Below are 27,766 nucleotides of genomic sequence, written 5' to 3'. Positions count from 1 at the left end.
TTTAATGTTGAAAATCGTGTTTTTTTTCCTGACAAGGCCCTTTTTGAGCAACTCTGTCAGGAGAAGAAAAGCCAGATAATGCCGCTCTTCAATACACATGGAAGGCTCCGGTCAGTTTTGAAACTCTGTCTTGGCCCTCTTAAAACGCGCTAATTTCCCTAAAATTTCCAACGAATTTTCAACCTGCTGGCAGTGGCCCTGGGGGAGCCCCAGGGCCGGGCACGGGGCCCTGGGCCAGCTCCCGCTGCAGCTGTGCAGCCTGGCATGGCAGAGGGGAATGAAGGGAGCTGTGTGGGAAACAGGCCGTGAGAAGCGGGGCTTCCCCTCAGCCTGCCAGCAGATCGTGAGCTCGGGCTGAACGCTGGGCCTGGGTGCCGGCCTGTGCTGTGGTCAGCCATGCCCATCCCCTGCCCTCCCCCTGTGAGCCCATGTCCTGGCCTAGCCTCGGCCTGTCCTTGTCCCCATGGCCTGGCTCTCCAGGGCTGTGTTGGACCCCAGCGACCACCTCTGGACGCGCCGGAGGGTGGGGGCCTTGCCCAGCTTCCCACTCCGGCCTCCATCTCCTGCCCCCCGGCCCCCCTGCCCACACTGGGTGAGAACAGCTGCATCACCCCTCCTTCCCAGGATGTGCAAATGCACAGGCAGAAACTGAAAGATGGCATGGAAAACAGAAGATGCAGCAGCCTGCTCAAACACTGTAGCTGTCAAAGAGGGGAAACTGTGCTGCAAAAGCACAATCCGGCCTGAAGTGTGTACAATCACTCATGCGAATGCAAGTTAGCTCATTAACTTCTCTGTGAGAGCTTTTCCCTTGCTACGCATTGTTTCTAGGGTCTGACAACAAGGAGCTACCCTTGCCAGCGTCGTGATTCACAGCAGCACCTTCAGCTTCCAAATGCACAAAAAAGGGCACGCAAAAATGAACTGAGTCACTCAGAAATGTCTGCATGATAAAAATCACATACATTCACTGTGAGCTGAGTCAACTGCTGCTGTCATTTCTAAAGAAAATAACTGTTGATAAACATCAGGAAATACTGCGAATTTCACTGTGCTTTTTGCTCCACAGGAGCAAACAAGGTACTGTGAATAGCACAAGGCACTGGCTTCCTAAGGGAGAAGGGGTTAGAGAAGATAAGCTGCCTTCTTTGGCAAGCAAAGATATCATAACTAAGCTACTAAATTAATTTTGAACTCTCCCAAGATCTTGGATTGGTATAATAGAATATGAAGAATGTTCCACTCCTTGACCAATTTTTGGCTCAGAAAAACAAAAGCAAAGAACTAATATAGTCTGGTTGCAGACAAGAAATTCATTACTGCAAAAAGAAAAAAAGATCCACTAATCCAAACAGTGTTCTGAACTACTGAATTAAAATATTTGTAAGAAATGTGTTTGCTTATAGTATATATACTGAATAAGCCACAATGCAGCTTTACATTTTGGTAAGGCAAATCTGCTTGGACTTATAAATCATTTTTTTTCACAAAATTTAAAAAATACATGGTAGGTTTAGTACCATAATGCATAAAGACTTCCTGTGGTGCAATTACTACACAATAAAACCCAGATGTGCTGCTTTAAAGGCTCAAGGAAAAGCAATGCTGTAATTTTGAAACTGCTTCAGCTACTTCCAGAGTAAGGTGACAAAAATAACAAGATCATTTTATTACATGATAGTTTACCTTGTCAGGGTTCTTGTCTCTCAGTATCAACATTTCAACCTCTGAGAAATACGGGGAGCTGACAGAACTCTGTTTCTTCTACCAAATGCAGCACAACTGTATGACATGCCACTTAACTCTAAAAAATAGAATTACACTGAATATACTATTTCAGACATTCATTCAGCATGCTTCTGATCTCACAAGAAAAAGTGAATAAAGAATGTATGTGTGGCTTTGCACTGAGAGATTAAAGAACAGGGACGCATGTGAGAATCTCCTTCTCCTTGTCACTAACTCCAGGGAGACAATATATTGCTTTTTAGGTAACGTGTCTTTAGTCCTTGAATGAATAACTTGAATCAGTGTTAGGATATAACTGTATGCAAAGAATACTCTTTCTTATTTAACCTACACAGACATAGCAGAAATGACTCTTAGAGAAATCTTCCTAGGAAGAGTAATTAATTAACAGGAAATTAGGATGGGTATTGGCTTCATAGGCATGGCAGTAAAAAAGAATTTCAAGGAAGAACTTGAGGAATAACAGAATCACAGAATCACAGAATGGTCAGAGTTGGAAGGGACCTCTGAAAGCCCCTGCTAAAGCAGGGTCACTCACCCACACCAGGTTGCACAGAGTTGCGTCCAGGTGGGTTTTGAATGTCTCCAGAGAAGGAGGCTGCACAGCCCCTCTGGGCAGCTTGTCCCAGGGCTCTGTCACCCTCAAGGTAAAGAAGGTCTTCCTCATATTCAGATGGAACTCCCTGTGCTGCAATGTGTGCCCACTGCCCCTTGTTCTGTCTCTGGGAACTACTGAAAAAAGCCTGGGCCCATCCTCTTGACACTTGGCCCAAAGATATTTGCATGCATTGGTAAGATCCCCTCTCAGTCTTCTCCAGGCTAAACATGCCCAGCTCCCTCAGCCTCTCCTCATAAGGGAGATGTTCCAGTTCCCTCATCATCCCTGTAGCCCTGTGCTGGACCCTCTCCAGTAGTTCCCTGTCTCTTGAGCTGGGGAGCCCAGAACTGGACACAGCACTCCAGGTGGGGCCTCACCAGGGCAAAGGAGAGGGGGAGGATCACCTCCCTCAACCTCAGGATCCCCTTGGCCTTCTTGGCCACCAGGGCACACTGCTGGTTCACGGGCAATTTGCTGTCCACCAGAACTCCCAGGTCCTTCTCCGCAGGGCTGCCTTCCAGCAGGTCAACCCCTAGCCTGTATTGGCAAGTGGGGTTGTTCCTCTCCAGGCGCAGGACCTTACAGTTTCTTTTGTTGAACTTCATTAGTTCCTCTCTGCCCAACCCTCTAGCCTGTCCAGGTCTCGCTGAATGGCAGCACAGACTTCTGGTGTATCAAGAGACATTTAAGGAAACTTACTGATGAGTGGAGCAGACAGCATACGGGGAAGAAAGGACCAGAAATAAGGAATTTAAAGCTATGGACCATGACTACGTTTCCTTGTATGCAATACTTGCACCAAATGTGTTAGTCTTTCTGACATCAAATACTGATGGCTGAAATCCTGGCTCTGATAAAAGAAAAATCAAACCCCCAATTTGGGCAGCTGTCCTGCTGCCCATCTACAGCACGATGCACACTGTGACCCTCTCCACGGACACACCACTGCCAGATCAAGGCATGGCTGTTGGTGTCAGTGAAAGTGAGGGGATTTGCCTTATATACCTGCCTGGATGCCACCTCCTTCAGTCAGGACTTTTCACAGTTCTTCAACAGAGTTGCCCCTTCTTCACAGCTCCAGGACTGAACATAGAAAGAGTCCTCTCTGAACTACCCAAAAATTCTTTCAGGGTTCAAAAAAATTTTGAATAGATTGATCAAGTATGCTGGGAGGATCCCCAGAATGCTGGGTTTTTGTAAGGTATCATTATTCTGTCCTCAAAGATGAGCCAAAGTGTACACATTGTTTAAACAGACACAAATAAGACATGTCTGTCAGTGTGGAAATGCTTCAAATTAAGTTGTTCTAAAATAGGATTGCAACATGTCTTTTGGGGGGATCTCCCTGGCAGAGCTATTTCTGAAGCAGCGAACAGGCAGGGAGTCTGGTATTTCCAAAAAAGAAATTGATTGATTCACTTTGCATGCATGAAGTAATGTGGCAGAAGAAATTGATACATCAGATTGACAACTCATTCCTAGATCACCTGGGCAGTACATATGCACTATTACATTTTGCACACTGTGATCCTACTGCATATATTCACGGTGCATGTGCCCAGCAGGATGGGCCAAGTGATTACTCCACCCTGGCTTCTTTCAGCCTGGAAATCCTGGGTTAATGTAGAAAGTCCTCCTGTTGCAGCCAGACAAAAGTTTCCAGATGCAATAAAACAGGACACATCTGGGAAAACCTGGACGTAAGATAGCTACAGAGCATTGACACAGTTTAACTTAAAACAATAACGTAGGCATCCATGTGAGCAACCTAATTTCTCTATGAAGTTAATAGAAAGAAGTATATAGTCCTGTTGGTTTTATCCTCTCTTTTTTTTAAGTATTGTTGCTCTGCCCCATTGGATGCCATTCCCTCTAATACATCCCACTACAATGTCAGAGAAATCATGAGAATTGTATCTCACGCACTACTTTAACTCTGTTTTCTTTCTATATAAATCTCTCTATATATGTTCTCCTTTTCAAATGTCAGTTGTGATCTGTTACATGTAGTTGTTTTTGCAAATGTTACTCTAACTCACTCTCAATTTTCTTTCTTTTATCTGACAGTCATTCCCCTCTTTTCTGGGACTACATTGGTCCCATCAGGATACAGCTTGAGGAAAAAAAAGTAATTTTCATTAGGAGCAGTTTAAAAAAAATATATACCAAAAGGGCACCAATAGAGAAATGTTAAAAACTACTTAGGAAGAAGTTTGCTTTGGGAAATACAAAAGAAAAAATATCAGCATTAGCAGAAGATACATGCTCTCTGAAAAGAAAAAAAAGATAATTCAAGAATTATATTTTGGATGCAATATATTTGCAGAGACAGAAGGAAAAGGAAGAAATCTGCAAACTTGGCTAAACTTCGGGTAGTTAGTATAACTTAATTTTATTTAAGCCACATGAATTCTTAAATCTACAATTTAGAGTAGTTCCAAAGTTATTTGAGGCCTTTAACATCACCAGCCAGTGTATGCCAAAGAGTGCTAAAGATAACTGGGGCCTGATCCACTCTATTTGGCCGTCTCTCCTAGGATTTCCATTCAGGGACTCCTCTTAGTTCTTTTCAAGGCTGCAACCAGCATCCTCTCCTCTTGCCTGAGACGCCGTATCTTCTTCCCCAGTCCTCAGATATCCTAAACATCCTCCTCTTTTTTTCTTCCTCTCCCTTCTTTCTCAGCTGAGAAACATCCAACTCCCTAACAGCTAGCAGCCGCCTGCCAGGCAAGACATCCAGTCAAATGTTTCAAGTTCCACTCTTCCTCTCTCCCTCCTTCCTGGCTTCCTCCTTAATCTCATTCCAGTTTCTTCCTATGTGCAATTTCACTCATTCAATAACACTTATCTCTAGCAGCTGTAACTCATTCACATGTCAAACTCAGCTGCAGCTCTGCTTGTCTCATTACAGGCAGAACCATGACTTCTAAGATCTGGTCTCACAAACTTTAATAATTCATAGCATTTTTTTTTAATCCAAGCTAATAAAACACTTCATAACATTAGCACATTAATTTGTGTAACCAACAGTAGAAGAATCAATGTGACAAACAGGATTACAATATAAAGAACACTACTGCCAGCCACCCACCTGCAATTACTCAGGTGCTGCTGCTTCTTCCCACACATGCCTACTTTGTCACTTTGCAAATCCACTCAACCAGAGCTGTCACCGCAAGGAGCAAGACACCCCCCTCCTTCCACCCCCAGCTGCCTGCTCCCAGTCCTGTGCCAGCCCAAGTTTTTATGAATACAAGTGGTGATATGATCTAGGCTGAAGTTAGCCCTCACCCCTCTTCCCTTTTGGGCTACTGATTAGTTTAAACAAGTAATTTTCCAATTCAGTTCACGACACAACTACAGAAAGTCCTGTGCTGACCAAGGGAAGGGAGTGGCACACGGGTGGAAAATGGGATAGATATTTCGGTGGCAAAGCAGCTCTAGTTTTTGATGGAAACATGACCAAACTTCCTCACTCGCATTCACTGGCATGTTTCATCTCCTGTGTAGCTGCCACCTTAGGAACTTTAAATCAGGGAAGTTAGACCTCCAGGCAGGCCAATTTACTCTTCCAAGATACTCTGGGAAAACGAGCATGTGGAGATTCAAGCAGCTATGACCAGACCGTATCCACTAACTGAGGCAGCTCGAACACCTCTTTGGTAGACCTGTATACTAACATGGCAGCATGCAGTCTACAAGCAAGAACATGAAGGAGAATGAATTATCCCACGGTTTAGCTGAAACTCAGGTATCACGCTACGCATGCTACAGCACAACTTCCTGAAAAGAAGAGTCATACACAAATGCTGCCTTTTTATGTCAACTGATCCCAGTGATTTCATCACTGGGCCTAAAACACTTGCATTATCACCAGCCGGCTCTGGTTTCAATAGCGTGTGGCAATATTATCATCCACTTACTGCTGCCTGGCAGAATAATGTTTCTATGAAGATATGGCAAAGAAAAGTAGCACGTGACAGTCAAGGTCCTCACTCGTGTCCCTTCCCATGGGGCAGTGGGTCTCCAGCCTGCCACCTCTTGCTCAGCCATGATGTGGAGAGACCAGCCAGCCACACAGACTGATAGAAGTTCTACGTGCCAACTGCACTTGAGTGCAGAATTATCACGTGTCACAACACCTGCTGCAAAATCCCTAGTGTTTCCCATTCCTTAACATATTATGTTATCTCACCACAAAACTGTAACCACATCAGGTACCTACAAGGAGGGCAAAGTCATAAAGAAGGGGTGAAAGCTGCAGACAGTAGGATTAAAATGTAAGTTCAACAGCTTTTGAAAAAATGTAATCACTTGAACATGACCGCAGAGTCTTAACCACACTTGGTGGCTGACAAATGCAGCCACAAGCCAAGTCTTAGCAGCCCTTCAGCCTGCTGTATTCAGGCCTGATTCAAAGCCTAGGCACATTAATTACAAGTTTCCCATTAAATTCACCAAACTTCTTAACAGGCAAATGTTGTACTCCTGTATATGTTACTTCTCATCTCTTTCACATCCTTGTGACAATAATCCAAGAGCTTAATAACTGTTTACATCAACACCTCAAGCAGATAGTCCTAACCACCTATGTAGCGCCTAACTGATCTATTGTTGGATTTAACAATGTAATTTAAACAACCATTTATTTATAAACATGCCTCTGATTTGTAAAACTAAGCCATAGCTTCAACTTCTCAGTCCTCAGATGAGGTCTGTACTTTACAGGAGATATTTCATCTGCAGGTTAACTTATCCAAAGTACTCTCTGGTATCTACAGCACTGCATTTTTTGGTGCATTTTTGGGGGGCTTGTGTTGCTATTGCTTTAACAAATTACCCAATCTGAGCAACAGTAACAGTGGAATACTTCAAACAACTTGACAGTGAAGCCTTACACATCTCTGCTAAACATCATTTTGTTGAAAGCAGTAATCTGTAAAGCTTGTAGAGATGATTTGTTGGTTGTTTCTTTTAATGGAATGATAGATAAGCCATCTGGCAAAGGAAAATGCAGTTCCTCACTTTCCGGTACCAAGGAAACTGCTTTTTCCTCCTCTCCCTCCCCAGTAAAAGTCATAAGGCATCGTACTTACAGCATCAACTTTGACGGCCGACAGCACGACTTCCATCAGGATCAGCAGAAGCCCCAGATCCCTGCAGGGGAAGGGGAATAAGCACGACACTGCTTTAAGCTAGGACTAAACAAGCACGTGACAAAACTCTGCAGCTGAAGGTGACAATACGACTTTAAAAAAGTTGTTTCCAAAAGCTTGCCGAGCGGAATTACTTACTGACAAATGAAAATACGTGCACTGGGAAGCTGCGAGATGTCCATGTTCGCTCCTTCCCTGCCCGGGGGTTCGGCTCAGGGCTTCCTCCCGCCGGACGGCCGCGCCTATAAGGCAGAGGAGAGCCCGCATGTAATGCCGGTGCCCCCGGCGGAGGTCTCCGGGCTGGGCGCCCCCGCGCCGCTGCCAGGACAGGGAGCGGCCGGGCCGCTGCCGGAGGAGAGGGGGTTGTCGCGGCGCCCCCCGGCGCTCCGTCACCCGCGGGGGCGCGCACCCCGACGGGCTGGGCAGAGCCAGCGCCCCCGGCCCCCGCCCCGGCCCCTTCCGCCGCCCGGCCCCGCGCCGCTCCGCTGCGCGCCGCGCTGCCGTGCCCTCCCGGGCGGCCGCGGCGGTGTGGGGCGAGGTAAGCGGCGCGCCTCCCCCCTCCGCCCGCCCCCCCGCCGCCGGCCCGCCACCCACCCGCGGCGCGGAGGAGGAGGAGGAACTGCGGCCAGCGGGGAGCGGGAGCGGGCGAAGTTGCGCCCTCCCAGGGTCCCCGCCTGGGGGGAGGAGAGGGGGCTGCCGACGCCCATCGGTTACGGCGCGGCGAGTCCCTCGCCCCCGAGGCATTGCAGGCGCCGCGGCCGCCACGGAGGGGAGAGCCGCGCATGTGGGGCCGGCCCCGCGGAGCCCCACGCTGAGCCGACGGCGCCCCGCCGCCCAGGGACCGACGGCGCTGTGCGGTGCGCGGCAGCATGCGGCTCTGGCTGGGCTTCGGGCTGCTGCTGAGCGCCGAGCTCAGCGCCGTGTCTGCCGCGGTGAGTACGCGGGGGTGACTGCCCCGGGCTGCGGCACCCCTCACGGGGAGGCGCGGGGCCGGGCCGGGCCGCCCGCGTTGGGGGGACGGCGCGGTGAGCCCCCAGCCCTGCCGCCTGCCCCCGCGCGAAGTGCGGGGCGCCCCGCTCTCGGAAGGTGGGGCAGCCAGGTGGGCTCGGCGGGGATGCCCGGTTGCTCGCCGCTGCCGCGGGGCTGCGCCCGCTCGCCGGCCCTCCGCGGGCGCGCAGCGGCCCCGGCCTCCCCGCGGGCTGGCGGCGGGGTCCGGGCGGGGGCGCGGGACGGGTCCGCCGCGCTCTCGCTCGGCCCGGGGCGCCGCGGGCTGGGGAGGGGATATGAAGCGCGCACCCACCGGGACGTAAAAGTAGCCAGCTGTGTTTCCACGGTGAAAAAGAAGAAAAAAAAAAAAAGCTTTTTGTAGAGGGGAAGGGGGGGGAAGAAAAAAAAAAAAGTGGTTGGTTGCTTGCATTCAAAGCGCCGTGCTCGTTGCCTTTGACCCCCGCGATGGGCATTAGGCTGGAGACCAGGAAAGATCCCGATGTTAATGGTTAAAGTTGAGTTTTGGCACCTTTCCCGATGGAGCCAGATTGAGCTACAGACATTTAAAATCGAAAGCATGCAAGTAGTCTGAAAGTTTTGCTAAGGGAGCTAATTTTATCACTGAGATATTAGCTATCCACTGTCCTTAAGTTAAAGGACTCTCTTTCCTGGCACTCCTGAAATATTTGCGCTGTTCCTTCTGTACCTCTAAGTAAAGGGCAGTTGACATAGTAATGTGAAACAGGTCATCTTCTCCTGTCTCCTTGATCTTTTGCATTGGACTAGGTTGATACTGTAGTAGTGAAATTAAGGGATGCAGAAAACTCATGTGTAGGCATGGGCAGATGGGTTTTTGTCATGCTTCCTGTTAGAAATGTAAGATCCTGGGTTAGCATTTTCATCAGTAAAGGAAGTATGGGAAGGGGTTATTTTAAACTTTTTTCCTGTGGTTTCAGATGAAATTAAGTTATATAGTAAATTATGATATCCCTGTGTGACCATGGGGATGGTATGTATGCCTTGAATCAGCTGAAGTAAGAAATGCACTGAATGTCTGATGTCTTATCTGTTGCTCCTAGGCTGATGATATCAGGCTTACTGTGATTGCAGTAAATCACTTGATGGTGCACCTTTTAAGTAATTTGCCCATCACTTGGCATTAAGCTGATTGAACTGTATTCCTTTCAGGATATAATTAATTTTAATTAATTAAAATCTTTTTAAGTGATTCACGTTTGAGTTCTGGATTTGGTATTCCTAGAGACTTAAGTACCTGTCTGGGATACATGTTTCCGTCTTGCACTGTAGAGTGAAGTCATTGGGTAAACCATGACTGTCAATCAAAACCAGAAGACTATGTAGGGAATAAGTGCTCATTAAAAGAAGATACAAACTTTAATATCAGTTGTACAATTTCAGGTCTTCTGTAGCAACTCTGAAGAGGCTTTGTTTTAGAAGTGTTCTGTATATGCTGGATAAATTGTTTTGTTAAAATCAAGATTCCTTAAAATGCAATCTGGAACCGTTAATGGTATTATGAAGTTATCCTCATAATTAGCTGTTCTTTCTATGCTATGCTGTCTGCAGATTTACAGTTCCTCATCAGCATCACCGGGAAACACAAGTAGGCTGTGGAAATTGAGCTGCATTGCAGTTTTGTTGCCTTAGATAAACTTTCAGCCGAACATGGGTGGCCTTTCAATCAGTTAAATTCTGTTGGCATTGCCCCCAGCTCCACACTGTTGCCTGCCACTAGCAACTACCCAAAAGGCAATGGAAACTGCTGTTGACCTGCAGTATACCAGGTGGTCGAGGGGCTTCTGTTTGTAGGTCCCTGAGCTGGGCTGAACCCTCCGAGTGATTGTGGCTGCGTGGTGTGATCCACTGTATACCTGGGGCAGGATCTCTCACTTTTGGAGAGCTGGCAGAGCTGGCCTGGTGCTCACAATGTCCTCAGATGAACGCGTTCCCACTGTTTACATTTAGAGAGTAGTTGTGTTAGCTGAGCACTGCGTGGTAGGCAAGCTTGTGTGCAATGCTGTTTGCAATAGGTTGAATGGAGCAACAACTTTTCTCCTGCAAAAAAATGATGCTGGCTCCTTCCTTCCCCAAAATAGCTGAGATTAGCAAGATATTTTTAAAAAATGTATTTGTGCAGCCACGGTCTTGTGTTCTTAATTGCCCTTTGTCACAGAATCGCTGAGGCTGGAGGGCACCTTGGAGATCATCTAGTCCAACTCCCTGCTCAGACCAGGGCCAGAGCACTGCTCGAGGCTGTGTCCAGCTGGGTTTTTAGTATCTCCAAGGATGGAGACTCCTCAACCCTTCTGGGCAACCTGTGCCAGTGCTCAGTTACCCTCACAGCAAAGAATATTTCTTCGTAAGTGCAGCGTGGATGCGCAGAGGTAACTAATTGAGATGTGAGAGGGTGCCTGGGAATGCAAACATAGCAGAAGCGGCTTGTGCTAGGTTGTTGATGATTCTGCAGTCTAACAGGGCTGGCAGAGTGAAAACTTGTTTTTAACACTGATGTATCCATGATTAAATACATACAAGGAGGTTTGGAAGGACTGCTCTCACAGGGGCATTTGACCTAGCAAAGCCAGCCTTGAGCCAGCTGCTGTCAGGATCACATGCCTCAGTACAGACAAGGGAGCTGCTCCGTTGCAGCTCCCACTACTTGAAATGCGGCACTATAAAATGCATCCAGATGTGGCACTGGAAGCACAGTGTTTTTTACATTGAACAATTATAATTAAAATATTAATTATAGCTGATCCGGGGTTTTGTACTGTTCTGTGTTCTTAGGAGATTCATTTTCAAATTATAAGGAGAGCAGAGTAGAAGACAGGGCAGTAGATTAAGATATTTCCAGGTCAGGCTGAGAGACTGCTCCCATGAGACGGTTACAGGAGAAGCTTGTTTTGATGGATCTCTGCAGGGGATCTCATTTCTGACACTCTTTAGGCTGCCATTTCCTTTGAAGAAAGTCTGTTTCCTAACATTAGTACTGCTTGGTTGAGAGTTGACAATGCCATGGAAATCCCGGTTTCATGTTTTGGTACCTCATCAATGCTACTGCAGTGCTGGTCCCTGCGCTTTCTGTAGCGGAACAAGATCTTCCAGCTGTGCTTGAGTCCTGGGGCAAGTCGCACAAGTGGTCTGCCTGCCATATAACACGGGGGTAATGGAGATGAAGCCCTGTGTGCCACTGCTTGGTGGTGGGCTTAGCCATCTCTCAGAGTTCCCAACCCACCTCCCTTTCCACTCCTAGTGTTGGCGAAATGGGAGCTGGGCCAGAGCTGAGAGCAAGCTCTATCCAGCTACTAGGGGAAGGCAGGCCAAAACAGTGATAAAAGCAGGCATAATTTTTTCCATGAGGGCAATGATGATTCCACCAGTGCTATTTGAGCTGAATGTCTGATGGTAGCTGGGGACGCGCTGGTGGGAGGCTGGGAGGTTCCTGTCCCCGGGTAAGCTCGGTACAGGGAGTGGTGCCTCATCCATGGCCAGGCAGAGGCAGCTCTGCTGTATTGCCCTCACGCCTTCCTCGTGTCACCCTTCCTATTTTTAAATCTTATTTGGGGCTGCAGCCTGACACATGCAATTCTAGGCCAAAAGCAAAAAGAACATATTGCCTCCACCTAATCTGAACAAGTTTTCTGTTTCTTTTTCATTAGAAATGGGGTTTATTGAGGTGAAATGTACAGGATGCATAAACCAAGAGCAGATTAAAAAAACGACTTGGGCTTTTGGCATGTGGCTGAAGAGAAGTCATATGACTGAGCGAATGACTGGCAGCACTTCACTTGGGTGTGCTTTTACTGGTGGAATAAGGCTGGGTTGGGCACCTGCCTTCTACAGCCATTTGCATCTAGGGCTGCCGCTGTCCCTCCGTGCTGAGAGACCTATCCCCTAAGACCATTTGACATCTTTGATCCTGAAATCCTTAATGTCCTCAAGGACTTGTCAATACCAAGAGCACTTCTAACAAACCCTGACAGGTTTTAATTCAGGATGGAGATATGGTCACTTCAGTTCAGAAAATATGGCCAGAAGGAGACCCAAATGACTTCCAGTAAGTTAAGTATTTCTTGGGCTAGAAGGCTTCAGAGGGAAAAGGGAAACGGGTTTGGTTCCTCCTGTCAGGCTATGGTGGGGTGTGGGAGGGTCTGAAGCACAACAGAGAAGTACAGAAGTATAACACTCCCCTTTCCTCCTGTTGGATTGAGGTGGCTTGGCAGGAAGGGGTATGAGACCTGGGGCGGCTGAGGGTGCACCACAGAGGGCCGTGAGAGCTCGGGCAGGCGGGTGGCCTTCAAGCCCATGACAAGGAACGCTTGCTGAACATGCAGCAGTGGGGTGTCGCAGCACTCTCCAGACTATCAAGCTGCAACAAGGTCTTTTACCATTTCATACCAGCACACTCTTCATGCCAGTCTCTCTGCTACCTTCTCCTCACCTCATCCAGGGCCCATTCTCTCTTCTCTTGCTTCTTCCTTGGCTGCTCTCTCTTCATTGGCTCTCAACCCCTTAACAGAACCAGCCACACCTGCACCTTATCTATATTGGCCAACCTGATACCCCTGAAGCCAGCCCAGAGCTGTATATTATCAATGCTAATTAGCCCAGCTTCATTCCTCTACAGTGGGAAGTCGTTTGGCCAAAATATATACAGAGTAAAGTGCATGGGCACTGCTGGGGATGAGGGGGCAGGTCTGGTGACTCCTTGCTCCGTGAGGGAAAGTCTTTGTCTCTGCTGTCTTTCCTGCCTGCTTCCCCTCTCCCTCTGGCCACCTCTTCTACAGCATCATGGCACAGGGCGCCAGAGTCAGGAGAGAGGGGTAAGCTGTTTTGGGAACATGTACCTGTTGGCTGCCAGCTGTGTAGGAGAGTGCAGTCCCTGAGCCTCCCCAAGCAGTCAGTCCTGACTCATCTCTGTGAACCTCATTCCTGGAGCCAGCTGTTGAGTGTCAGCACACACAAGTGCATTCCTGGACCGTCATCCCAAGTAGCATAGTTTTGGCTTCTGAGCGTCTGTGTGTACCAAATGCCTGCAGAACTACTGCAGTGTTTCATCATAACTCGTCTGCTTGGCATATATAGTTCTGGGCTTTAATTAGGTTATATAATGCCTGAGGTTATGCTGGATGTATATACTGTTGGTTGCCTTGATCAAGTAGAGAAATGTGGGATAGCTGCTGCAGGCAGCTAAGACAATAGTTTTGAAAATGTCAGAAACCATCTCTAGGGATAGGCTTATGAATATTGTTCTTTTTATAGAACTAGACTAAACAAAGGAAGATTCAACAACCTCAACATGAGAATAAGTTGATTTACTTCATCAGTGTTTAAAAGATACATAGTACTCCCTTCCCAGAATTTCTGTTGACTTTCCCATCACAAAGGCCCTTAACCCTGCAAAATTTGGTCAAAGGGAACAGTCTGGGCATGGGCTGTGACGCGACTGGAGTAGCAACCTGTGCCTTTAATGAGTAATTGAAGGCGTGAAGTACTGCTGCAATTTAATGATGATCGTGGGAAGATAAAATTTTGACTTCTCTGGGCTGTGACTGGCTGGAATTATTCTTAGCGATCTAATACATCAGAAAAGTATGTGGCATTAGCCCACCAAGAGTCTTTATATAGCAGTATCTTGGACAATGTGGAAGTAAAATACAGAACAAGTTAAAACATTGTCAATATGGCAATTACTGTCATGCTATTCTGATCTGCGTGACTTGCATTAAAGGAAAAAGGCAGATGTATTCTTCACAAAGTGTATGAGTAGATAGTGCAAAAAGCCATTGTCTGTTGTTGCTCACTGGCATGTATAAACAGACAGAGGATGATCAAAGATTTAATCAGAAAAAAATTGTGTCCATTTTGTCTTTTAAGTTTGTATTTAGTATTGAGAAAAATACATGTATGTAAGTAACAGGTTTCAGTAAATGTTTCGAAAAGCAAAAACCGGACTGTTTAATCTTCCTTTATCTCTGACATATTCTCTTACAGAAGGGGGAACTTGGATAAACTTTCTAAAATGAAGAGAAAAAGAAAAAAAAAGCACAGTAGTATATGTTTATAAGCACTTTAGCTTCCAGTCGCTTGTACTTCTGCTATACCCTGTTCAGCTCTGGGTTCACTTACTACCACTTTGATCAATCCAGTATCTCAAATACGTATTTATTTTTTAGGAAACCTCTTACATTGTGCCTGCTTCCATCACATTTCCAATGTGGGCAAAAAGCATAGTATGCTTTAAGGTTGTATTAGCCCTTCTTAGCTTAGGTGGATGTGTGGTTTTGGTAGGAAATACCCCTTCGCACCTCTGATTTGCCAAATCGTCAAGGGTCTGAAAACTTTTACATATGGGTTCCAATGAGAAGTCTAGTCCTGCGTTTATACTAGTGCTGGGGTCTTTCAGTGACATCAGTGCAGTTCTGGTGCAAGGTGCTGTGGCACAGGAGCGAGCAGCAGGTGCTGCAGCCTTGGAACCTGCTTGGGTGGAGATGAGTCAGCGTTGCCTCACAGCCCACAAAATAACCTCTTTTTTTTTTTTTTTTTTTTTTTTTGCCTGCCCTGGACTGCCTTACAGTAACTTAATAAAAAAGACATGGAAGAGTTGAAATGAGGGAAGCCAGAGAAGAGCTGGAAAAAGATGGGGTTCCCCCTCCCCCTTTTCTTTTTTCATGTTACCTTCACGTCAAAAGGATGCTGTCCTCACACATGTTCTGAAATAAATAGCATAAGATTTTCAACGATGTGCCAACTTAATTCACAGAAAGTGTGAATTGTAAGAAAATACAGAGAAAGTAAAAACTGTGTTTTTAGCAAAGTTATTCAGCTGCCTTTATGGAATTTTATGTAGGCTGGAGGGTTTCTTTGGGTGGATCCAAGAGGAGGACTACTGAACATCCTCTGTTCCCCTCCTTTCCTCTGCCTTTTCTCTCTGTGTGTGCTCCTGCTGCCTTCAGCTTTACTGCTGCTGGCAAACAGCCTCTTGCAGGGTCTGAGGGAGGGTGTGCATCTTCAACAGAACAATGTGAAGGCCAAAACACAGAGTGCTGTCAAGTGTGTGGAGTAAACAAATTGCAAAGTAATTAATTTTCTTTCATCTTTTTGTGGTTTTCATCCCCTAGTAGCGGTGACAGAGAGAGCGTTTTGAGATTAAGATTTTCAAGATGTCTGAGAGGGAACTGATGGAAGAAATTATCAAAGTTATGAAATAAATGTAAGAATAACCCTAATAAACAAGAATTACTAGGAAGTACTAGAATATTTTAATTGAAAACCAAATGAGTTAGGTCTTTTGCATTCAGAAGAGATATAGCTTTTTACAGATTAAGCATGGGACATATTATCCATTATCTTGTCTGTCGATAACGATGTATACCTTAAAGAACATTTCAAATGCTGCAACTGGGAAGAAGAAGTATGTTTTTAGGTGAAGTTTGTCCCCCCACTGGAGAACCCTGTCCAGCTATTAAAGTGGGAGCAGAAGAGGTGTGCTGAAGAGCTTGAGTTTGCAGACTCCGTGCTTTGTCTCTGAATTAAGATGAAAGCTGCAAATCATTTATAGATGTTGAACTTTTCTAAAATGTGCCAAAAGGCTTGTGGTGTTGCCTAGCATTTGCTAGGAGAAAATGGCTTGAGGCTACTACATCACATCTCTTCTACCACCTTTAAAATCCAGTGTCCAGCCTTTTCTCTGCCCATGTTTGTATTGGCTTCTGTGGTATTTGTAATGTCTCCAGCTACATGAGAGATCTGTGGTTTCACCAGGGCAGTCAGCCTTCCTACTAGGTGCCCTCTCCTGTGTCTTCTGTATGTGAGGATGCTGTCTTAGCACTTGGGGCAGGATTCTGGTAGAGCATTTCTAAATGGTTTGGTGGATGAAAGTTTATGTAGTTGATGCCATTCTTAGGTAAGGATTGTTTCTACAGATATTCATGTTGGAAATTTGCAGTGAAGTATGTAATCTTTCATGCATATAATTACTAACTTAGGGGGAAATATATTGTTTTATTAGCTGGTACTATTTTAATAGATGATTTGTAGGATCCTTAGTTTAGTATGCAAATACCAGAATGAGAAAGGCTGTATTTTATTTTTTTTTTTGTCATGACAAATGTTCAGTTGTAGCTAAGGGATAAAACAAATTAGCCCATTTTCACTGGATAGCTATGTGCTGACTGGATATTGTAAGTCTTTTCGTTTTATTAGTGCAGTTGTTTGTCTACTGGAAAAAAACTTGTTTTCTAGTCTACTGAAGACTTCTGTTGAAGTATTTGATAATCTAAATGCATCAAAACAAATCCTAAGTTTGTAATGAAACCCAAATAAGGCTGAAAAATTACACTGGTGTGGACTTACAGGGCTGTAAAGAATTAGAACAAAAATTTGAAGAAGAATTAGTACATTAATGGTTTGTATTCATGGTGCACATATTAAGGGAAAAATCAGCTAAGTGAGGGTAGACACAAACATTCCAGGAATTTTCACATTGTGCTTGAAGCTCTGTCCCTTTTATGGCAATGGTAAGTCAGTTATCTGCTAGCAGAATAAAAAAGGATAAATTCTAGCTGCCATAAACCCAAGATGCATGTGCAAACAGTATTCAGGCCCAAAACTCAGAAGGTATTTTAGCTGTAAATACATGTGTGTTTTTAACATTTTGCAAGAACAGGCAAGGAATGCTAAAATGATGTAAATGTTTGTAATATTATGGCTTTGTTTTAGAAAATTGTGAGGTTTTTTTACTGAAACAATGATTATTTTTTTTAGCTGAAGTCTATTGAATGGGGCTGTATCTTTGTTACAAACAGCTGCATTTTTGAAGTCAACATGGAGTATTTTGAGACAGGTAGGGAATAGCAAGAGGTATAAGTGAAAATGAGAAGAAAGTAAAAAGCTGAAAATTATCCTAGGAAGTCTGTGGTGTTTTTTTTTTTTCTTTTTTAAATGGTACAGTGATTCTGAAGAGTCAAGGCTGCATGACTCATCCCAAGGGGCTGGAGTAGAAGCCAGGGCAAGAAGCATCCCGGAAGCCAGGGATTAGAAGAGATTGTAAAAAATTGGTATTACAAAAAGAAAAAAATCAGGAAAGAGTGAAAGGGCTAAGTGCTAGAGCCCTGCAGTTACAGTTTTGCTTAGCTGAAAAACAACTGTGTGAGCTGACTCTGGCTCCTGGCCCCTGCCACCAGTGGCAAGGACCCCCCAGCTGGCAGACCAAGCCTCGAAGATGTTGTTCCTCTGATCCTTACTGGTAAATCCCAGCTGGGGGAAGACTCAGACATGGGTTCTGGTGCTGTTAATTCTTACGCAATGTAATCCTACTGTCTGTGACTTTCTATTACTATTTTAAAACTTACTTCCCATTATGGACCTCAGTGATACAACAAATATTGTACCAATGCTTAAAGCCCTTGGGTTAAATAGTGTCTCAGCTCATGCCCTTGAAAATGCCAAAATAATAGTTCAAATCATGCAGAAAAACAAATGCATCTTGCTAGGGACATGCCTTTGAAAATGTGCTCTGATTCACACTAGTCAGTCAAACTAGATGCTGATTTTTGATGTGTTTTCCAGGAATGGTGTTCTTGGTTGGGTCAGAGTTTGTGATCTTGAGTGGACTGGATGTGTCATGAGCATAGAAAAGCTTTGAATGTTAGCCTCTGAGACGTACAGGCAGGCAACTGCCAACCTCACAGTGATTCTAGCTCAGTGCCCTCTGTCCTGTCAGGTGCAGAGTCATTTCCTCAAAACTGCTGATTATTTCAGCCTCCATTTAACTCATTTTTAGGGTAGCTGAAGATGCTAAGTTTGTGGAAGGAATTTTTCCTAAAGCATCAAGGAAACCAAAGAAGATGATGGTGACAGGGCAAAGCCAGAAAACTTGCATAGGTCAGAAATGAGGACTGTTTTGTAAGGATTCTTCTGTGTGCCGTCATTATAAGAATCATATTTTCTTCTTTATGTCCTCAAATAAAATCCTCAAAGGAGCAAGCCTGGCAAGTGATTGCCTGGTACCCATCTGTGTCACCACAGTCTTTGCAAAGGTAACATACACGCCTACTAAAAGGTGTTTGTTCTAAATACTTTCCTTGCATTCAGAAACACTTTCTTACCGATACCACATGAGCTCCTGGTGCTGGAATGGACTTGGCAATGTGAGAGTGAGAGAAAAGTCTGTGAGGTCCTGTAGATACACTAGTCCTGGATGCTACTAGGCCCTCAAGAAGTACAACTGCACAAAACACGTGTAGGATATTATCAAGACTAACTGAACCTTTGTTAAGGCCTGAAATGGCATCTACAAGGTCCATGTGGGGCTTGAAATGAAAGCCAATGTATTATGATTTTGGTCCACTTTTAATAAAAAGTTTCCTGGTTGTTAAGCTAAAATGATTCTATTTAATTTTATAAAAGAGAACAGCACACAGAACTTAGTGCCAGTGCCAAAACAGACCATGTACTGAGTGTCTGTATTCTGTTGAGCTCAGATTTATTTTAGCTGCGCTGTTATCCTGTACTGTAAGGCTCGTAAGCAATCTTAAATTTTGTAAATCCCCATTCATTGTCATAAAGTCTGAACATATCATGAACAAAACATGAAAAGTTCTACATTTCCCTCTCTGTGCTTGCTCAGATGCATGCCATCATTGGTAATGGGCAATTACACGGGACTGGTTTGCACATGGCACAGTGTGTATCTTTATTTGCCAAGAGAAGTGTACGAAATTGATTGATACGGGGAGGTGCATATGTGATTATGTCATGTCTTGTATTGTTTTTGATAACACCCCTGCGTGTCTGATAAATGTCATTCAGCTGTCGAGAAAATTATTTCATAGTTCTAAAGCCAAAGATATATAAATCATAACAAATCAGTCATGAAGATGGAGAATGAGTTCTCTGTGAACTTGCACATATTACTGGATGTGAAGTGTTGCTGAAAAGAATTGAATGTCGTGGTGTACTTAAAACGTGAGCCTCTTAACATGAATTGTTCTGTACCTGAAGACAACTAATGAATTTCTGGAATGTTAGGTAAAATGGAAAGCTTGGGTACAACATCACTAGTTAAAACTGAATTTATAATATTGCATGTAAAGTGATCTGTTTCTTGTCACTGTTGTTTGCTGTGTTAGAAAGTGTAAAGTACAGAATTCCTGTGCTTAGATTTATAGTATTAGGTGGAAGCTGCCAGGAAAGCATTTTTAAAATCTGAATCACACCATGCTAAAGGCAGAATTGTGATGTACCATCATAACTGACCAATCTCATAGTTGTCACTGGTGGTGGGCAGTGATCTGTGTGTTTCCTTTGGTACCAATTATTAATCTGATAGCCCAGTATCAGGTGGGATAATTCATAGGAATTAGTCATTTGACTGAGTTTTTTGTGCTGATGCTTCAGTATCTGACTGGCTGCAGGAATTATTTAGTGACCCATTAAGTGTATAACTGTGTCTGTCGTGGAGAAGTCTGATCTTACACTTCTTTAGACTGGCTGTTTCCCTGCCTTATTTAGAGGGGTGGAAGAGGGATGGGACTGTAAAAGAGCCAAGGCACTTGGCGTGTTGTAGTGAAATTCTGAGGTATCAGCTGGGCAGAGGAATAATTTCTAAGTATATTGGCTGGGTAAGACCAGTGGCCACAACTTGGTTGCCCTCCCGACATGCCTTCCCATGTGTGCTGTGCTCCCTGTGGGAAAGATGGCATTTCAGCCTCCTCCTTACACCTGCTTTACTGTGGCATATAAAAAAGGCATACCAGCTTTTTCTTCCCTGGCTATTACCTCCTAACATAAAACCTCGCAGGCGAAATCAGCACCGTTTGTCCTTTGCTGGTTGCCAGCAGCTGCATTTGAAGCAGGAGCACGGCTGAGGCTTGGGCTGGCCAGTAGCAGGAATGGGCTCCTGTGGGACAAGCAGCAGCACCTGCTGCCCTTCATCCTACAGGTGAGGCAGAGGAGTGCTGATCAGCTGGCGGGCTGCACATCCCAAGTTGGACCCTTGGCGGTCGCATCTGCTTCCTGTGAGCCCGAGATGACAGGCAGGGATCCTGCATCCTTGGTCTGTTCCCCTGGGACTGGAGAGGTTTGATCTGCAGCCTGAAGTGGTAGTGCTGCTCCGTCCTTGCGTGGAGTCACCTTCACAGCCGAACTCTCCAGCTGACGGTGTAGGGAGCAAGAGCAATGCCTCTTGCATCCCCTTCTCAACCTACAAGCGATAAGAAAGGGGAAGGAGCAAGCTGTAAAAAGGCCAGAAAATGTCAGAAAGATCTATGTGTCTTTTCTTGGTCTTACGGTGTTTCAGTGATTTATGACATGAGAAATTACTTCTGTCACTGAAGAATTATGTGCAGAGAAGTAGGCTAGTGGTCTTGGTCAGCACAGTAAAAATGAGTTTTGTCAGCTTGGTTGCCTGAAGGTTATTTGATATTCACAGATTTACAGAGAGAAAAAGAGAAGCTGGTCAGGTGTCCTGTCCCTGTTTTCCTCCCTTTCAACCAGCGTTACCCTATTCCCTAGACTGAAGTCTGATGTCATGTCTGTAATGACTTTATTTTTTTCCATATATGTTTGTTTCAACGTTGGGACTTAGTGTTGATGGGCCGCTAGCTTCATAAAGGTTCGTCAATTAAAATATAACAGAACATGTGAAAATATTGTGTAGTATCAAGAAGCCACGAAAAGCTTTTGGATGTGTTGACAGGTGAGAAACTACCTGGGTGTAGGGATTAATGTAAATTAATATGGGAAAAATATCTCCTGAGGCTCTAGGCTGAGTCATCAAACAGATTTTTTTTTTTTTTTTTAATAATAAAGACATTAACAAAGAGACATCTTCCAAAATGTTGTCAGTAGAAGACAAGGCAACTTTTTCTATAGAGTTTGGTTTAAGATTTCCCACTGTTAAGTGAACACTTCAAACTATCTTCAAAGCCTCTGGGTGTATTTCTTGGTACCTGCTTTTCTACATGTTGTAACTCTTTTAACAGTGCAAAGGAGATGAACTACTGGGTGGGATCTTCTGGTAGCGTTTTAGTCCAGAGGTGTTTTCAGGGAAGAGGGATAAGATGACTGAAACCCGTAAAGTTTTGTGACTGTGCTCAGCTGGTGTATTGTCTCTTTTTTAAGGACTACTGACAGTTGGTATGGATCACAGCATCTAGAATGCCAGTGAAATTCAGGAACACACGTGTTTTGGGGAAGAAGCAGCAGAAATTGTTTAGGAATAAAAGATTACTTGTTTCTTGGGTTTTTGTTTCTTTTTCCAGGCCTTATCAAGAAATACTGGAAAAGAAAATTTTGCAGAAAAATTCAAAAGAAATGTACATTATGTATTTTTGTCTCAGAATACGCAGAAAAATAATTGCTAGGGTAATGATAAAAATGCTACCACTGTACTTTTATTTATCAGAATTCTTTCTTGAATTATAAATAGCTTGAATAAACAACTTCATTTTGGAACCTGCAGTATCAGCCAAACACAATTCCTGTGCACTGCAGTCTGTACTATTTTCAGACCTGGTCAAAAAACATTTCTATGTCTATACATTAGCATATTATGTTTCGTAACTATGGAATTTTTTTCACCAGAACCATCTCTTTTATTCTTTATTATAAAGTACCTGTGCATGTACTTGTTTCTGAAATCTTCATTTTTCTTTACAAGTTAATGATACTGACACTATATCTCTTTCAACACTTTTTTTTTTTTATTCTAGACATATACCATTAGTGCCTACTCACAGAAGTATCTGTTAATAACACCCCCCAATATTACATGTAATATTCAGAAGTATTTTATAATTCATTTCATGCAAGTATATCTAGCACTGCTTACTCCTTTTAAGACTAAGAGTTGCATTATGCATAATGTAGATAAAACCTCATTTTTTTAAGCAATTATCTGTTGCAGATACATTTTTCCCCCCCTTCCCTCATTCCCTTTTATTTTTGTTCAGGAAAAATGTATGTGTCCCTGACCTCTCTCCCAAAGCCTTTAAAACTCCTCACATCTAAGTCAGGACCATGGATCTAGATGGATAATCAAGGAAGAATAATAGGTTCCAATGAATTTCTTTTCCTCCAATAAAGTTGGCATAGCTGTGTGGTAAAAATAGTGTGGGGGTTTCTTCTCTCTTTTTCAGGTCAAATTATGAATTCTCTCACTGTGTAGTCTAAGTTTTTTTCCAGTTTGGTTTGTTCTGTGGCATGTTCATCAAACCTTTTAGGTGTGAAACAGTAGACATTGCATCCTGTCCGGTGGTAGAGTGTCTGTTTCAGAAATAAATCTCTAATGTTGCCTCTGGTCATACACTGCCATGCCACAAGCCCCTTGAGGGCTGTAATTTTTTGTCAGAAGTATACAATACGATCATTGCATTTCCAGTGGTTGCCCTCCCATTGTGCACCCACATGTTCCCTCAGCTACAAGCAGAATTGCAAACAGGTTCAGGTACTGCAGCCTGAAGTGGTGGATCTGGCATATTTCTAAGGAGCGTGTCCTTGAGTACAAGTAGTGTTCTTGGTACTGTTCCTTCCTTTTCTCTTTTTTCATTTGGTGTTCAAGAAGGAACTCTTCTCCCTGAGCAGCTCCAGCTGGCTGCTTAGATACCCTGTTGGAGCAAATAGCATGGATTTCTAGCTCCATAAAGCTGATCAACCGCTTATCTGCTTCCTGTCCTAGAATAAGTTCAGCTTGTGGCTGATATAGTGGACTTCAGGAGATGTTGCAGGCAGTATCCAGTCCAGCTGCAGGTGAATGTGGCTGTCTGCACACGAGGGAGCAGCCAGTCCCTGTTTTGGCAGCCCTAGGCAGTATTTTTAGCTTCCCTGTGTCTCCCTCTCCCAAAAGTTAAGTAAGGATAACTAAACTTCCTCATCTTCAAAGTAGGATATAAGTCAGTTGTATGATATTCTGTGATAGGGATTATACAAAGCCTGACAGTGTATAATAAAAATGCATTTGATCGATTAATTTCCCAGTATCACCAGCTTCAGGAATAAAAGGAGTGTGCATGTCCCAAAACTTGGCAATGCACTCGCACCCATCACTTAACATGTAACTCTGGGTTGTCTAGCTTTTTCCTGTATTGGCCCTTGCTGTTCTCATTTTTAGGTGTTTCTACAGTAACCACAGAGACAAACATTCGAAGAGGCTAAATATCAGAATGGGAAAAAAGATGGATCATCAAGGGGAATTTTGTCAGAGGGTTCAGGATAGGGCACCAGATTAACTAGGGATTTCCATCTGAAGCTTTTAATTTTGGCTACTTCTTTGTGACACTCTTTGAGAACAAAATTGTTTCTAACTTTAATGATAATATATTTAAAAGCATATATTCGAAATTGTTTCTGCTTAGGACCATAAAACAGAAATATTTCTTTTTTTTTTTTTACAAGAAAAGGCAAGTATTCACAGTATTATTTGGATGAGTAAAGATAATAGATTTGAATTTTGATATCCAGTGTAGAGGAGGAAAATAAAAGTAATTGGACAGAATAGCTTTAAACCCACATATTTTATGATACCTGCCAATTTTTCTGAGGCAAAACCAGCAAAGATGTCCATATTACATTTATTTCAGTTATTTAAAAAAGACTTTTGGAAATGGAAATTTTAACTTTTAAAAATTTTTTCAGTTTCTTTAACGTGAAATTCCTTTCCAATGAAAGAAAGGGAAATGAAGTAAATGAATAAAGGAAAGGCTTGCCAATAAATGATAAGATTTGGATTGTTATAAATAACTATAAAAAGTTCAGTGTAATAGTATGACAGTATGGTACCTGCTTTCCTCTTCCTCCACTGCTAATTGAAAATAGAGGGGGAGTGATTTAATTCTTCATGATTAATTTTACATCTTTGAACAAGATAGGGAGTCCAAGCTGTTCTCAGCTGGATAGCAAACAGTAGAGCTATTCTTTTGGTCCCAAACCCCTGACCTCGTAGGGAAAAGTGATCCAACTGCTTCCAAAATAGGCACATCTGTATACTGTAGTACTTTGTCTCAGGGATACTTGATGTATGCTCCACCAGCTGGAGTATGGGTGAGATAAATGCAGAGTTGCAGAATAAATGGCATGAAACTACACCTCATCCCCCCAAATTTAGGCACCCCTACATGTTTTTTGTTTAGAAAAGCTATGTCAATCTATTTTAGGTAGTACAGCAGACAGCTGCTGTTCTTCATTCTCCTCACTGTTTGTGGTTTTTGGTGGGCACCTAAATACTTTACCTATCTTAAATACACTTACAAAGACTAAATCACTCCACTGCATCATTATTAAAGTAAATTTTTCTGTATTCGGGTGCTGAAACACAGAAATGGAGATGGAAATGCAAAGCAAGCATCCAATCAGTTTGCTTTACTCTCTTTTCCCCTTGAAAGTGCAATGTGTATGACTTTCAGAAGAAACACTGAAATTTACACATGGCTATAAAGTGAGGGGTGGATGTGATTTTACTTTTGTAAGCACTGTGTTTTGCTTGTAGACTATTTTCTTTGTTGAGTTCAGAATAAGAGAGCTCCCAGCTGCTGTCAGCTCCTTGCCCCAGTAATATCAACTAGCAGTGAAGCAGGTATTGAAGAACCCATTGGTGGGGAAATAAATCTGCTGCTTTTCCTAAAAGAGAAGTAAGAAGAGGCAGCCTTCTGAGCAAACCTTCATTCAGCTGTCGTAGTAGGATTAGGAGAATAGGCTAACCCCACTGGCAAGATATTGGGAGTCAAGATACTTGGTCTCCATTGTAAATGCTTTGTGATTAATTTAACAGCGTTGGAGAGGACAGGGAAGCAGGCTGGACTGACTTACTGGCTGATGCTAAAGTGGCTGCATCCCACAGGGCTGCCAAGGGAGACATTTCCACTTATTTTCCTCATGTATGTTAGCATCAGGTTTTGTTTTGCTGTAAGCCAGAGCCCATTTCGGCCCCGCTGGTTCCCAGCATTGGCTGCTGATACAGCTGGCTGCGTGACGGTCCGCGTTAGCACAGGAGAGGGAGCGGGAGCAGGGCCAGACCACAAATGTTAACAGAAGCAGGGATTTTGGGCTGTGCAGCAGATACTGTGTTAACCACAACTTCAAGGTGTGGTTTCACATCAGAGCTGGACTGACCTAGAGGAGGGGTGGAGGATGAGTGGGGCTGACCTTCTGGTTGCAGCTAGCTATTAGCTGGCTTCCCCAGACTGCAGCCTTGGCTCCCTCTCCTCTGTTTGCATTTGGAACAGCGGTGGCCTTTAAATGTGTTTGCATGATGTATAGCCAAATGCACTTCCCTCTTGCTGCTGGCCATATGCTGACATAATACTAACATATCTTTGCACAGAGAAAAGGCTTAAAGAATATTCTGTTTTCATAGTCAAGCTCTGTGCAACCTAAATATGGCCCCCTTTTGCATTATACTAACCTTTAATTGCTTAATGGATTTCACAGGATACTATCCCATTCAATACGCAGAACAGACTGTGCTCACTGAGTGAGGGAGGTTGCAGGGTTTTTTTGCCTTACTCTTCACTTCTTGGACTTGCTTCTGATTTAGTATCTAATAATCAAGTCATGCTTTGAAGGCAGAATTGCCTTTGGCTTCTTATAAGCTTCCTGTGGCTTTTATCACAAGAATACCTGAATGCTTCAAAAAACTACGCACTGATTTTCAGGCGCATACCCGCCAGATGGAAGGAGGCAGTGTATTGATACACTCGGCTATTTCACCCCATTCTGTCTGCATGAGCCTGGATGGTGCTTGAACCTTTCCTAAAGTTTTCATAGCTATTTGCTGACTTCCTGGGAGAGGAAGCATAGAGAAGGTGATGTCAAATGTACCTCCTAATTAACATTCAGTAGCATTTCATGGTTTACTTTTAACACAGTAACTTCAGCTGAAGCCAAGTCCTTGAGATCTTTGGTCTGAGAAAGGATCTAACACCAAAGACATGGAAAATGGGGAGCATGCAATTAGTGCCTACCAGTGAAAAGTATTTGTGCAGCATCTTCAAGGGATTTCATGGTAGAGGCAGGGACTGGATCCCTTTCCCCAGGGCACTGCTCAATCGCCTTAACCAGGAAATGTCTTTGCAATTATCTGTCTCGGCTCTCCATGCATCTTGCAGTAACTGCAGCAACAAAACAGCGATTATGCAGGCAGCCTGACTTATGATAGCAAACCCTAATGCTGAGATTTCATATTCTCTTTGAATGGACCTGCGTGGTCTGGCACTGGCTGGGGATGGCTATGCTTTCTAATGGCTCATGCCTGTTTTCAGAAAGGGAAAGCATTTTCCACTAAACAGTTCCTTGCTGTGGCTTGCTAGGCAGCAAAAGTGCAAGGCAGTTAGAGTGGTACGAGCTTGGCCAGACCGGGCTGGTGTGGAGGACTTCGTTGCCTCAGAGCAATAGTAAGTCGGTGTGTTCAACCTATGCAAGGAAAGCAAGAGAGTTGCTTGTGAAGAAGGGACCCTTCTGCTCAGGGGAGGGCTTGTACGGAGCTCCCAGAGTGCCTTTAGTTTGCATTTCCTAACTTGCCTTAGCATGGAAGGAGAAGGTTGTAAATCAAACCCCCTCAAAAATAATTGAAACAACAAAGTGAATTGAACAAAAAAAGATAAATGCAATCATTTTTCGATTTGACACTTTCAAGAAAGGAAGGTTGTGATAGCTCTACCACAGAGATTGTGATGAGAGGTACCAGTTCCCTGCTGCTTTCAGTTATCCCATCAACTTGCTCAGGGCATGAGGAAGGTGTGGTATTTAAAATCCTTTCTCAAAAACAGTGGTGAAATGGAAGTTAATTTTTCACGTCTCATCCAGACTATTGTCTGGATTATTGTAATAATACAGTAGCCACTGTTAGAAAACCACAACAGCTACTATTAATGTGCTGCAGTAAACGAGACTGCACTCTTTGCTTTTTTCTTCTCATTTTCACAGCCCTGACTGTATCAGTTATTTTCCTTTTACGTTATCTATTCATCTGATCTGTTATCCTTTTTCTCCTCACTCCTTTGCCCTGATAGTCCAGTCCCAGTGTGTTTGGCTATCATTTTAGTCTTACCCTTCCCTCTTCACAGGAAGCCTTACATATGTTGACAGGGCTATGACTTTTCCTGTAGTAAGGAAGAAAAGTGTATGTGGCAAACCACAGGTTTTGGTGTTAGCATTGTATGTACCTGAATATTTTGCCTTTTAACTGCTGATGAGCAGGCAGTTCCCCGTTTACAAGCTGCTTAATCTGGTTGATTACAACATCTATGTTTAGTCTGTG

The 27,766-nt window shown here is 44.0% G+C and overlaps 2 protein-coding genes across 4 annotated transcripts in view; one reads left to right on the top strand and one right to left on the bottom strand.

Moving 5' to 3' along the window:
* Positions 1-8,168, bottom strand: part of COL4A2 (collagen type IV alpha 2 chain) — a 149,559-nt gene extending 141,391 nt beyond the window's left edge. The window contains exons 1-3 of one of the 3 annotated variants that reach the window (XM_037375714.1): positions 8,098-8,168; positions 7,642-7,745; positions 7,444-7,504 (exon numbers count right to left, since the gene is read on the bottom strand). In XM_037375714.1, the coding sequence (XP_037231611.1) occupies positions 7,444-7,504; positions 7,642-7,685 (105 nt within the window). In that variant the 5' untranslated portion in view covers positions 7,686-7,745; positions 8,098-8,168. The other 2 variants (XM_037375715.1, XM_037375713.1) reach the window with 2 other exon arrangements.
* Positions 8,169-8,264: 96 nt separating this feature from the next.
* COL4A1 (collagen type IV alpha 1 chain) overlaps positions 8,265-27,766 on the top strand; it is a 124,821-nt gene continuing 105,319 nt past the window's right edge. Inside the window, exon 1 of the mRNA XM_037375717.1 lies at positions 8,265-8,435. Coding sequence (XP_037231614.1) covers positions 8,373-8,435 — 63 coding nt within the window. The 5' untranslated portion in view covers positions 8,265-8,372. The remainder of the gene's footprint in view (positions 8,436-27,766) is intronic.

This window comes from Falco rusticolus, chromosome 2, assembly GCF_015220075.1.
Source record: "Falco rusticolus isolate bFalRus1 chromosome 2, bFalRus1.pri, whole genome shotgun sequence".
NCBI lineage: Eukaryota > Metazoa > Chordata > Aves > Falconiformes > Falconidae > Falco > Falco rusticolus.
This window is presented reverse-complemented; position numbering and strand designations above follow the sequence as displayed.